Consider the following 14,009-nt stretch of genomic DNA (forward strand, 5'->3'; position numbering starts at 1 on the left):
GATGGACCCAAAAACACGAAACGGGAGAGATGAACTGAGTCGAGAATCAGGAAGATCTCCTAGAACTTTTGGAGAGGGGATGCAAATGAGAAAACTCGACTAGGCATTCGATTGATGAGGAATGCAGAGGTTAGAATGGCATCACCCCAAAAATTATTTTTCATGTGAGAGGTGAACAATAGGGCACGAGCTACCTCAAGAATATGCCGGTTTTTCCGTTCAGCAACCCCATTTTGTTGGGGGGTGTGAACGCAAGAACTCTGGTGAATAATACCTTTGTCTTGAAGATAAGGACCCAAAGAATGGTTGAAGTACTCAGTGCCATTACGAAGAATTTGGATTTTTGTGTGAAATTGGGTGTAAATCATAGTGTAGAAGTTCATGAAGACAGAACTAACCTCAGATTTATCGTGTAGTAAATACACCCAACAGAGACGAGAATGATCATCAATAAAGGTAATAAACCATTTTGTGTGGGCCCTATTGGAAACTCGTGAAGGCCCCCAAAGGTCACTGTGAATCAGAGTAAAAGGCAACAATGGTTTATAAGGAGATGAGGGAAAAGTAGTGCGAGAATGTTTTGCAAGTTCACAAACTTCACATTGTAAATCCAAGGGAGTTTTATTCGAATAAAGTGAAAGAAACAAATGTTTTAAATATTGAAAACTTGGATGGCCCATTCGTTTGTGCCATAACAAAAGATCACTACCCCTAGGACTAGATGCAGAATTACAAATAGGAGAATAACATTGTTTACTCATGTGAGCGTCATCAAAGTAGTAGTCCCTCGCATTCCTTAGCACTGCCAATTGTCTTCCCCAATGATAGGTCCTGAAAGACACAATGGGAAAACAAAAATGTAGCTGAGCAATGAGATTGGTTGGTTAGCTGACTAATAGACAATAGATTATAAGACAGATTAGGAACATGAAGGACAAACTCCAAAGTAATAAATTCAGAGATACGGATACTCCCATTACCAACTATTGCGGATAAAGTACCATCTGCAATTTTTACTTTCATGTTACCAGCACAAGGTGAATATGTGGAAAATAAATGATGGGTATCAGCCATATGGTCGAATGCACCAGAATCAATAATCCAGAGAGTATGGCGCGAAGTAGTACTAAGAGCAGTCAAAAAAGTACCTTTGTGGGCTAAGGACCCCGATGGGCAGAGTAGAAGACTGACCCAAGGCTTAAAAGGTCGAAAAAAGAGTATATAACTTCTCAAGTTGCTCGGGGTTAAAACCCCCCAATAGAGGCCGACTAAGTGTGATGGGCTATTTCTGTTTGTTGTTCAGCCAAGGCCTGGTACCCATGGGATGTAAAACCCAGCAGGTATCTTTGGAATGGCCTGATTTTTTGCAATGGTTACAAAATGGCCTTTTATTTTGTCTCAGCCTAGATCCTGTGGGAGGACCACGGGTTACAAGGGCTGAAGCTTCAAGCCCAGATGCGATTTTCTCCTTCAACATCACCTTCCTTCTACTTTCTTCACGCCGAATTTCGGAGAACACCTCCCGAATGGAAGGTAATGGCCGGCGACCCAAGACTCTGCTCCTCACATCGTCAAGCTCTCTGTTGAGCCCAGCCAGAAACTTGTACACTCTCGTTCTCCATTCTGTTCTTGAATCGCACACTATCACTCGTGCACTCCCAAGATTCTTCACAGTTGAGGTCTAGTTCCTTCCATAAACCCAGCATCTCTATGTAGTATTCTGTCACCTTTCTTTCTCCTTGCTTCATCTGCCACAGCCAAGTCTTTATCTCGAAGATTTGAGAGGCATTCTCGGGGTCGGAGTAGGTTTCGCGAACAACTTCCCACACATCTTTCGCCGTCGACAGGAACATGTATGTTTTGCTGATTACTGGTCGCATGGAGTTGATCAAGTAGGAGGTTGTGAGGGAATTCTCAGAACGCCATTTCTAGAAGGTCGCTACTTCCTTGGAAGGTGGCTGTTTGATCTCGCCGGTAAGGAAGCCCAGTTTGCCTTTGCCGTCGATGACCAGCTTGATGGATTGGGCCCATTCTTGGTAGTTCTTACCATTCAGCTTTTCTATGATAAGATATATTGAGGAATTTTCAAACCCTTCTTGGTAGTTGTTTCCCGCCAAAAGGCAATAATTGCCTAATTACAGTCATACAAAGCATGTGGCTTCTCAGCTGGTATTTTCCCTTATTCCCATGTACATCATATTAAGTAGGTACATAACATATGAGTAGACATCTTGATTGAGTGGAGAAACAAGGCTAAGGAAAGACTAAGAAAGAGCTATGGATCAATAAGTGCGGTTGCAATAATGAAGGTTGCCGGAAATCGGTTGGCAATGAAGACTGAAAAAAAGGTTGCTTTACGAAAGGTTCCCTAAAGCTCTAATACCATGTGAAAAAAATTATCCACTCTGTTCATTTACTTGATAGCCATATATACATATTAGTTTCTTAAATATGGAAGTGAATCTCTCTTAATTGAGTACTCTTCTATTTACAAAAATATAGACCTAATTGACAGCCTTAACTTTATAGAACATTACTATCAATCTTCTTAATGTATCCTTCCTTGATTTATGGCAAATCAGCCTTAATTTATGGCAAATCTTCTTGATTTTTATGCCTTGATTCACGACAATATTAATATATCACTGTTGCCATCACAAAAAGATCTTAAATTCATAGGCATCTTCCCTTCCATTGGCAGGAAAACTAGATTATCATTGCCAAAGAGCAAGCATATGTTACAGTCCCAAGTCTATGATCGAGCTATGGGGCGACATACTTGAACTTTGAGAGAAAAATTAATCGAAAGATTGTCTTATGTGTTTTCCTACCCTTATGACCTATTTTTGGCCTTTATTGATAATTGCAAACAAGAGCTCATTGGAGAGAACTCTTGAATCTCTAAGTTTAAGGGACTCAACCTTGAAGGAATTTCTGCTTAATGCTTTCATTAACTTCCCCTCCTCTTTAAGTACAACTAAATTCAAAAACTAAACTCAAAAACCTGGAAGATGAACTGCCATAACACCATTTCTACTAAAACAAAGAAATGACTTCTTTCTCAAAGCAACAGTGATGATAATCATCTTGCAAATTTCAATTTGTTGTTTTGTTTCTTATGTTGTTTTGATGATGAAAAACTGTCTTTGGAATTTAAAAATGAAATATATTTTATATCTTTGAAAACAGAAAATGAAAAATCCAAATAATGCCATGTCATGACCCTAGGGTTTCAACAGAGAATTAGGGCCAATTTTACGAAGAAGTAGGGCAGAATTTGAGAAACAAAGGGGAAAATAGAAAGAGGTGGAAGAAACAGGGAGATTGAGAGAGAATAGAGGGAGAATCAGAAGGGGGAAAGATAGGAAGAGAAGCTGAGGGGGAGAAGAGATAGGTCTGAGAGGGAGAGTTTGGGAGAGAGAATAGATGTTTCAATTGATATTTTCTGGATAATCCCTACTACAACAGCTAGTAAATTTATATAGCTACTACAACAACTTAACAGAAAATACAATATAACTACCCTAACAACACAACAGAATTAACTACTCCTCCTGGGGGAGGATTTGTTATACTCAACCCTACCGTAAGCTCTTATACATCCTAGGGTCCTAACATTTCCCCCTGTCATGAAATATTTCTTGTCTTCAAGAAATGCAAGACTTGACAAGACAACTCTCATGAAGATGGAGTAATAGTGCAGTAAACAGCTTCGGGACACTACAGCCTTCCAATCTTAGCTCTTTTCCTTCTCTTCCACAGCTTGATTGGAGCAAGCTTGAAAAACTTCCGTAAGCCCAACAAATTGTCAACAGCTCTCATATACTCATCGGTTGGAAGAAAACCAGAAGCAACCACTCTCTGGTTGTCATAGTTAGAAGCTGAAACAGGCCAACTGCTATTCACACAAAATTTCCACATCTGCTGCTTCAATGTTGGCTGTTTGGAGTTTGGAGGAATGACTAACTGTGTCCGTGGCTTTCTTTAACAGGTCATCACCATCTAGTACAGGTAAGGATGTTAAACCCACATACTTAGCTGCAGTTAATGGCTTCTGGACAGGCCAACTGCCATTTTCTAGTGCAAAAATACCTGCAATAACCCTTAGATGCAGCAATGGAGAAATGTGGACTCGCCTTGGATACTCAGACAAAAGATGTCTGTAAGCATCAAAACTAGGAGCTCCTACGACAACAATCCCAATCATCAGTCCATCCTCCAATACAGTAGACAGAAATTCGAATTGGCCAGCTGGAATAAGAATCAACAAAGAAGCAAGAGCTTTGTTCTCCACCGAAAAACTTTAGATATTTATTTGCTGAAGCCATACTCTCTTGCATTTCCAAAACAGTATTTTGCTTTACTAGTACAAAACACTGTAACCCTCCTTGAGAATTAGCATTGTCCAACTTATGCAAAACCTCAGTCCCAACCATACAGCCTACTTCTATTCTTTTCTGTGGTTGTCCTTCAATTACAAGTTGACCCCATACTTCCTTATCAAATCCACACACCTTCGCAACATTAGAAAATATCTCAACTGAGGACGAACTTCTGCAACTTAAAGTAACAATTTTTGTTTTGAAACTTTGAATTTGTTCCTCCAAGGAGATATTTCCTATACAGATTAGAGCCAATAGGAGATCTTCTCACAACCTCCTCCTGGACCAAAAGCAACAGAGCCCTAGGCATAAGAACGATATTTTGAGGACCTCCTTTACCATAACCATTGCTCCCCAAGTCCCAATCTAGGACATTAACCAATCCCTCAAATAATGGACTCGGCACCAGGGATGATGCAATAAACTTTGCTTTCTTTGCCATTTCACCTAACAGCTTCTTATTTCCCTCCTGGAACCTCTCGCTAGGCACATCATTAGCCTTGACAACTGCAACTGGTTCCTTCACATCACTATCTGTTCATTGCAAAAGGCCGAATCAATTTCAACTTCAAAAGATCCAATAGTTTTTATCTGAGTCTTTGAAAGTTCTCCATTTTCTACTTTTAATTTTGGGAATTGATTGGTCGAATCAGTCACCTCTTGATCTAAACTTCCACTAATATTATCTTGAATATCCTCTTCATGGACCTCTTTTACAAAGGAATCAGATTGTTCCTTTGTACCTACTGTCCAAACAACTTGACCGTTATAGTTTCCCTCACAATAGTGCTTTTCACTGCTAATAGTATTTCCGATATTGCAATCATCCTTCTTGTCAATGCTGCCTAAATCAGAATACTTCTTCTTCTTCTGCTCAAAATCTAAAGTAAGCAGTGAATCAGTTTTCCACAATCTTGACTTCTCCTTAGGCTGCTTCATTTTCAAGAACTCCTGAAGCTGTAATGCTTTGTTAACAACGTCCTTCGTATTATTGTTTCCTTCCTTAAGACATTCCAAAATCCATTTTCGTAAAAGAAGTTTTATCTCCCTGAGTTTAACTCTAAGATTTGATAGTGGAATTCTAATTCAGATTTTGCTTAGCGAACCTTATCATGAAATTTTGCATTTGATCTCAGATCTCTCAGATCTGCCTTGTCATCTCCTTGTGCATGTGAAAGAACACATGATCCAGCTTCTGATCTATCACCTCATCAATGGCTCCTACTTGCATTTGCACGTTCGACGTGGCCATTGTCACTTACTGAAGTTGTGCCTCCATTTGCGTCATTCTTGTTCCATCCGCCATTACTTCCTATGTCTAATTGACTGTCGAAGGCCAAGGTTCGAAGATCTACTTCGCTTCACTCTCTCAATCGCAGAAATTCACTAGTCAAATGCAGTAGCTGAGTATCAGCTGCTACGAACATGCCCATTATGTCTATCGACTCCGGTGCAACCAATGGAATTCATCGGTCTGCTTCACCATTCAATTTTTGAACGAGACTTACCAGATTTCACAGCCAAGAGTTGCCTGTAGCTCAACTGTCACGCTATGAACTTGACCCTAGGAAGAATTTTCAATTTCTTAATTTCTTACTTCTTTTACTGCTATAATTTCCTTCTTGTTATTTTTACTTACCACTATAATTCCAATTTTGTTAGAGATTGTTAGCCTAGGGAATCCACGTGCATGTGAATATAGCTGGCAGTAGAAGTTACAACTGTCTAGCTATAAGAATCTACCTTGGCAAGCTGTATAAATCGTCTCCTAACAATTTCCTTGGGTATCAATGAAGAATATCTGAATATTTTATCCCTTCTCTCCCTTGTTCTTACTCTCTCTCAATTCTCTCTTTCCTCGGTTTAGTACTCTGTTCCTTTGGGAACATCTTCCCATTCATATCGAATAGGAAGAGAGACAATGAGCAACGATCTTCGACAACAATTGTTGGACCAATGGCGGAGGGTACCCGCATGGAGAGTTTCGAGTCGCAATTGCAACAAGTCAGCTCGACTATGGTCGATTTCCAAAATCGGGTAGACTAGCAAGAGTTAGGAGCCACTCGGAATCATGAAGTGATCATGGCAATGGATCGCAAGGTGGAGAGTTCCATGGAAGGATTGGAACGAAGGCTGGATGGGTCGATTGCAAGGGTGCAAGAAGAATTGGGAGCTCAAATGCAACAGTTCATAATGATGTCCACTCGCTAGAACACGGTGAGAGTATCCCCTGACTTCTCTCCTAGAGCGAGGACTGAGCCCATTCTAAGGGACAATAGAATGAATCGGGGTCATGGCACCTCTGAGATTGAGGTGGACCTAGAGGAAGGGTTAGGTTTGATGGAAAGAGGGCGGGATGGCCCTATCAATCACCAACACCCAAGGTTTTCCATGCCCCAGATGGAGATTCAAACATTTGAGGGAGTTAATCCCAGGTGATGGCTGAGAAAGTGCAAAAGGATGTTGGACATCATAGAGGAGTTTAATAAACTTAAATAAACGGGAGATGTAGGATCTTATCTAAAATTGGTCAGGTGGCCTATCGACTGCAGCTCCCAGAAGACTCTCACATCCACCCAATGTTCCACGTTTCACTCTTGAAGAAGTCTATAGGAACACAAAGGGTGAGCCCTTCCTTACCTACACTACCAAAAGAGATCAGTAAGGCCGTAGAACCGAAGGCTATAATGGACAAAAGGATCATATACAAGCAGGGGGCACCCTTTATCCAAGTTTTGGTCAAGTAGCAAGATGATACAGTTGAGGACAGCACTTGGGAATATCTTCCTAATTTACTCAAGTAGGTTGCTAATCTAGGTTGGCCATTGTAGCAATATGATGTAAAAAATGCATTTTTGCAATAGGGATCTAGAAGAAGAAGTTCACATGAACTTACCACCAAGATATGGCCTAAACACTCCGGAGAAGGTAGTGTGCTGGCTAAAAAAGGCACTATATGGACTAAAACAATCCTCAAGGATCTGGTTTGATCAGTTTACAAAAGTAATGCTTACCCTAGGGTATAGACAAAGCCAAGGAGACCATATCCTATTCATTCACCACTCAACCACAGGGGGAGTGACAATGTTAATAGTGTATGTGGTCATCATTGTAGTCACCGGAAATGATGAGGAAGGCAGGAATAAACTCAGAGAGTGTTTGATCAATGAGTTTGGAATAAAGGAATTGGGGAGATTGAAATACTTCTTGGGCATAGAAATAGCACACTCAAAGGGGGGCATCTTTATTTCTCAGTAGAAATATATTGTGGATCTCCTAACCGAAACTGGATTGCTAGGTTGTAAAGCAACTGATACTCCAATCAAACCTAATCACAAGTTGGGAAAGGTTCTTGAAGACAGTGTAGTTGATAAGGGATCCTATCAAAGGCTAGTGCGGAGGCTAATTTACCTACCTCATACTCAGCCAAACATTGCATATGCAATAGGAGTGGTCAGTCAATTCATGCACAACGCTAAAGAAACTCACCCAAGGGCAGTGTGTAGGGTACTGCATTACTTGAAGGGGACATTCAGGAAAGGAATCATGTTCAAGAAAGGTGAATGCATGTCACTAGAGGCTTACACGGATGCAGGTTATGCAGGGTCCATAGTGGACAGGAGATCCACATCAAGCTATTGCACTTTCCTAGGTGGTAACCTTGTGATGTGGAGGAGCAAAAAATAGTGTAGTGGCTCGATCAAGTGCAAAAGCCGAATTCAAATCTATGGCACTAGGAGTGTGTAAGTTACTATGGTTGAAAATATTGCTTAATGATCTGAAAATTGAGTGGACAACACCTATGAGACTCTATTGTGATAAAAAATCAGCAATAAGTATTGCTCACAATCCAGTCCAACATGACAAAACTATGCATCACATGGATAGGTATTTTATCAAGGAGAAGTTGGATAATGACCTAATTTGTACTCCATACATCTCCTCTAATGATCAATTGGCAGATATTTTAACTAAAGGATTACCTGCAGCCGTGTGTCAAAGGATGATCAGCAAGCATGGAATGGATGACATCCATTCTCAATCTTGAGGGGGAGTGTCAATGATTGGGAGACTGATCTTGTCCTTTTCTTGAACAAGATTAGATCACTTTGATTGTGATGGATTTCTTGATTATATTTTCTTTCTAAGTTAGAGAATGTATCTTCTAGATGCTATAAATTTCTATATCTTATTGTATCCTAATATGTACAAGTTTCCAAAACCAGATTTCAAAACTATCCTATTTTGTTTTTAGGAACTTCCTAAATTGATAGGAAGGCATGTATATATTCAAACCATTCAAGTGATCTCATCCTTTAATCGAGTGCTCAAATCGTTTCAATTTTTCTCTTAAACAAGGCTACATATATCATTTGTAAAATCTTGTTTAAGCCTTTGTGTATTTATTTTAGAGACATTATAACTAAGAGATTCATCTCTCAAATCATCTCTTTTGTAATCATTTATTGTAACTCTCCTAGCAGTTTTGCTAGAAGCCCTACTTGGGTGGAAGTAAGAGCTCTAAAGAACGAAAACGGAAAAAACAACTCGAAACATTTTTTTGGTTGTTTCTGTAATTTGCGAAACGTTCCAGGGCCATTTTGTAAATTATATAAAATGGCCAACGTGTTTCTGGTGACGAGATGCGACGAAGAGGGAGGATGCAACAACAAAGGGAGAGGTGTGCAGCGGTGGCGAGAGGCGGCGGAGAGAGAAGATGCATCAGTTGTCAGCGGCGAGAGTCAAAGCAGCAGCGAGAGGGTCGGTAGCGAGAGAAGAGGCAGCGACGAGAGGGTCGACAGTGACAATAGAGGGAGGGGTGTGCAGAGGCAGTAAAGAGGGAGGGTGTTGTGGCGGTCAATGACGAAAGGAGAGACGACGAGAGTCGAGGCAGCGACAAGATGCAAGGCAATTGCTAAAGAAGAAGAGGAACAGGCGGCCAAGGGAAAAGAAGAGAGAAGAGAAAGAGAGAAATAAGGTTTCTTGGAGAAAGAAACCCACTTAAATAATAAATAATATAATATCTTGTATGTATGTATAGACTGTTGAAAAAGTAAAGGAATATGATGATATGAATGTATATATATGTATGTATATATGTTAAATAAAATCCTTTACATATTTTAGTTTTAATTATTAAATTCAGTTTGCTTACAGTCATAACACTGACACTAGCATGTATTCGCTCTTGGTTTACTTCCAAATTAATTACAGCGATAATATCATTAATTGGTGTTTCTCATTTTTTATAGAAAAATATATTGACTAGTAATTATTGTGGAACTTATGTCTATTGTTTATGTTTATTTGTAATAAAATTGAATTATTTTTTATAATTTTTTATATTAAAAATTATATTTACAAAAAAAGCCCTATATTTTTTTTAATTTACACTTTACCCCACATTTCTATTTCCTACTTTTTTGGGAAAATGTAGGTTGTGTTCTTTTTGTTGTTTTCAGCCCATTTTGAGTTTTCAATTTTTCAAAATATTGAAAACGCGTTCACTTTGATATTTTCAAAAACACATTTTTGAAAACAAGGAAAAATTTTGTAAAGGAAACCCAAAACACCAAAACACGAAAAACGTGCCCCCCCCCCCCCCCCAAAACCCCACTTCGCAAACCCATATCTCTCATCTCTCTCCTCTCTTCTTTCCTTTCTCTTCTCCTCTCTTCTTGCCATGGCAGAAACAACCCCACTGTGCAGACCCACATCTCTCCTCTCTCTCCTTTCTTCTTTCCTTTCTCCTCTATTCTCACCATGGCAGAAACCAGATCCGATCGGTGTCACCGACAAACATGGGCCTTGCTACCTTCTTCATCGTGGGTCATCGTCTTGGTCATCATCGTTGTTCTTCGTTATAGTTCGTCAATCGATGGTTTAAAGCCACTGCCATGGCCAACTAGTTGAATTGCTCCTTCTCGGCCATGGCGTTGGTCTCCTCCCCCCTTTCCTTTCGAACAGCAACCTCTGTGGCCATTGTTTAGGAATAAAGTCGACGGCAATGATGGGTAAGGAAGGAGATGGGGCGATCGGCCATGAAGAGGAGAAACAGAGGCGGCCGGCAGTGAAAGAAAAAGGCAGCGGCGGCACTAGGATGCGCAGAAAACCCTAAACTAAGAGATGGAAGAAGATGGGTCGATTGCTACGACTCCCCTCCCCTTGTGATTTTTTTTTTTTTTTTTTTGTGTTATTTGATTTTTTTGTTTTATTTTATATAAATATTAAACTGAATATGTAATATGTTTTTTTATTAATTTTTTTAATAATATTTTTAAGACTTATTTTTTATTTTTTTTTATTTTATTTGAATTTTATTTTATAGTTTAAAGTATTTGAATCAAATTTACAATTTACTAATAAATGTTTATAATTTACTTTGCATCAAAGTCATTGAATAAAATATCATAACAACAAAAAAGAAACTGTTTTTAAAATTTCAAAGCAAACGCGTTTTCTAGTTTTCTGTTTTGAGAAATAGTTTTTCAGAATAACAAAAAAAACGCATTTTCAAAAATCTCAAAACAGACACTCAAAATACAAAACTGAAAATGAATTCATAACTCAAAAGTCAAAACTAAAATACAAAGAGAACACCACCGTAATTTCCCATTTTCATTTGGTATCGAAAACGTTTCCCGCATCTGTTTCCGTGCAACCTAAAGAGGTAGCATTTACCTTACCAGTTGCTAGAGGGCCTACTTGATTTCAAATAGGAACTTTTAGTGAATTTTGAAATCCTTAGTGAGGATTTGAGGTAGCAGACTAAGCCGTGTTAAGCCAAACCACTATAAATCTCTTGAGCCTATTTCATTCCTTGCTTTGATTTTTTCAAACTTTACAGATATTGATTCATACTCACTGTTTCATTGCCCTAAAACCAACTTTCAAGCCAAAATTTGTAAAACTCAATTTAATTTTTAAATCACCCAACTCACCACCCCCCCTGGTCTTGGGTGCGTGGTGACATACTTGTGCCAATTCAACACACTTCTTGGAAAATTTCTTATGTTCTAGAACTTGTGCTTTAAATATAATATTCTATGTAGTGATCAACTTTGAACAAGTTAAAATTAATGCAGCAAAAGACAAACTAAATGATGTAACAACAATAAGAATGAAATACTACCTGAAGCCTCTAGTACCATTCCTGCTGCCGCGGCAAAACATCTGAAAGGAATGGCATATTGAGAGAATCAGTAACAGCTCCATTCATAATATTGTCATGGTTAAAACAATAAAAGCACAAGGAAAACCAGATCGGCACCCCATATAATCATTAAGGAGGCAACATTGATGATAGAGCAAAGTACAAAAAATATATATATAACAGTTCCACATTAGTTGCTTGATTTAAAAACAAAAGAAATCAGGCAAACAAAAAAGTATGAGAGTTCAGAAGAGCATCTAAGAATGAGATTGTAACAAAACCAGGTAAAAGCTATAGTTTGGAAAAGGAAATTCCAGTTTACAGCTCTTTACAAGAGAAACCAACAACTTTTCCAGGTTACATAGTCTGCAACCACATAGCAGACCCGTGCTAACACAGAATTCCATGGGCGATGTCCTAAAGATATCTCATTTACAATTAATCAATCTAACCCATAAAAAAGCCCTAACTTGGGTGTGTTGCATAATATCCTCATTGACCCCTTGTTTTCTTAGCTTTCACGTATTCTAATTCAGGGTCTGCTAAACCAAAAACCTTTGTGTTGTGTTTTAAGTTGAAAGATTCTGAAAGAGGTATTTCAAGTGAACTTTAACAGTGTACAAGATGATTTGCTATGGGTGTTAAATTGTAGAGGTAAAATGATAGATTTGGAAACTACAGTGCAATTAGAATCCTCTCCACAGAATTTTATCTTACTCCCTTAAGAATTTCATCTCTAATCCATCATAGCACAGTTGTCAAACTGATACATGATTAGAATTCAGATGAAAAAGGGAAGGAACTCAGCAGACTGGAGGTTCACAGCCAGTAGACTACAGAAGAGCAGATTCCTTAACAGGTTCACTGCAAAGAAACTCAGTTGACTGAGGGCTCATAAAATCAGTCTGCTGACAAGAGCTTAATGTAAACCAGAAATGGTTGGTGACTCGGTCAACTGGAATTCATTAGTGGTCGGGCCAGAATGCTAACCTGAGGGCCTGACTGCTTGTCATTTGGGGAATAGTTAAGGAGTTATTAACTTTTTTTTATAGTCAATTAAGGAGTTAGTTGATACTTGTTTTTAAGTTAGTTATAATTCAGTTGGTAGTTAAGAAAGTTATCCAACTGATATAAACTTCCTCAGGTCCAGAGCATTCTATAAAGGGAACTCCAATTGTAATGAATGATCATATGATTCCCTCCCTCTTAAGGAATTGATCACTGGCTCCATACCACTGAGATAAATAGCTATTCTCACAAATCACTTCACATCATGTTTTTTTTATTCAACAATCAAATTCAGCCAGTCTAATCGCTTCTTGCTGATAAATCAACCAAATGGTATTTGTGTCTGATTGAATAACCTAAACTTTTGATACATAAACATGCAGTCCTACCTGTACATAGAACATTGTCAGAATTGAATTCTGACAAGGGGCCATTCTCCTAGATCAAAGAATAGTTGAGGGAAATTGGGGAAGAGAAACAGAGGAAGAATTGAGAGGGAAAGGAAAAGAGAGAGAGAGAATTGGTGGGAGAGAGAGAGAGAATTCTATTGATAATTCTTCAAAGATGATCGGGAGAGTGGTATCAGTGTGCTTTTATACTGATCCAGCTCACCCCTAGGCACCAAAGGCCACTTGCCTCAATTACAAAGTAGTTTGAATTTAAAGAAATTCAAAATTAGGCCTACCGGCCTAACATTCCCGCTTATTCTAACAACTTGGCTAATTACAATTCCACCCCTGTAACAACACCTTCCCGTGACAATTCCCCTCTCCTTCAGCAACTTCTTGTCCACAAGAAGTTCACAATAAGCCAGCCACCTTGGGGAATTGCTTGAGTAGGTTAGGAAGGTACTCCCACGTGCTATTCTCCGGATGGAGATTGGAACACCTAACTAAGACCTGCATCAAAGGGCTCCCTGTCAGTATATGATCCGCCTATCCAGGATAGCCACAGGTTCTAAAGCCTCTGTAGGATCTAGTAATAGGATAGGTAGAGCTATACTTGCTGCATGGGCTCCTCTAGATTTCTTCAGCAGTGAGACATGGAACAGAGAGTGTATCTAAGAATCAGGGGGTTGTTGAAGCTTATATGCTACCTTCCCTATTCATGCTAGTATAGGATAGGGGCCAAAATAATTCGAACTGAGTTTGGTGTGCTGGCTAGGAGCCAAGGCTTTTAGATGAGCTTGTCAGAGCTTGAGATAAACCATGTCTCCCACCCCAAATTGTCTATCACTCCTTCTTTGATCAACAAATTGCTTAGTCTTGTTCTGAGCATTTGCCAGCTCTCTCTGCAATACCCTGAGCACCTGTTGCCTTTGCTGCAAGTAGGAATCCATCATATCCATTGTGATATCCCTCACAATGGTAAGTAGTAGAGGAGGCTTATACCCATACAAGGCCTCAAATGGGGTGATCTTAATGGAACTGTGGTGGTAGGAATTGTACCACCACTGGGCCAAAGAT

The 14,009-nt window shown here is 39.2% G+C and overlaps 1 protein-coding gene across 6 annotated transcripts in view; it reads right to left on the reverse strand.

Moving 5' to 3' along the window:
- LOC127806010 (sulfhydryl oxidase 2-like) overlaps positions 1–14,009 on the reverse strand; it is a 53,082-nt gene that overhangs the window by 15,847 nt on the left and 23,226 nt on the right. For 5 of the 6 annotated variants that reach the window (XM_052342943.1, XM_052342940.1, XM_052342941.1 and 2 more), the window contains exon 9: positions 11,515–11,555. In XM_052342943.1, the coding sequence (XP_052198903.1) occupies positions 11,515–11,555 (41 nt within the window). Of the gene's footprint in view, positions 1–757; positions 832–11,514; positions 11,556–14,009 lie in introns of all 6 variants that reach the window. The other variant, XM_052342944.1, reaches the window with a different exon arrangement.

This window comes from Diospyros lotus, chromosome 7 (genome assembly GCF_014633365.1).
Source record: "Diospyros lotus cultivar Yz01 chromosome 7, ASM1463336v1, whole genome shotgun sequence".
Lineage (NCBI taxonomy): Eukaryota > Viridiplantae > Streptophyta > Magnoliopsida > Ericales > Ebenaceae > Diospyros > Diospyros lotus.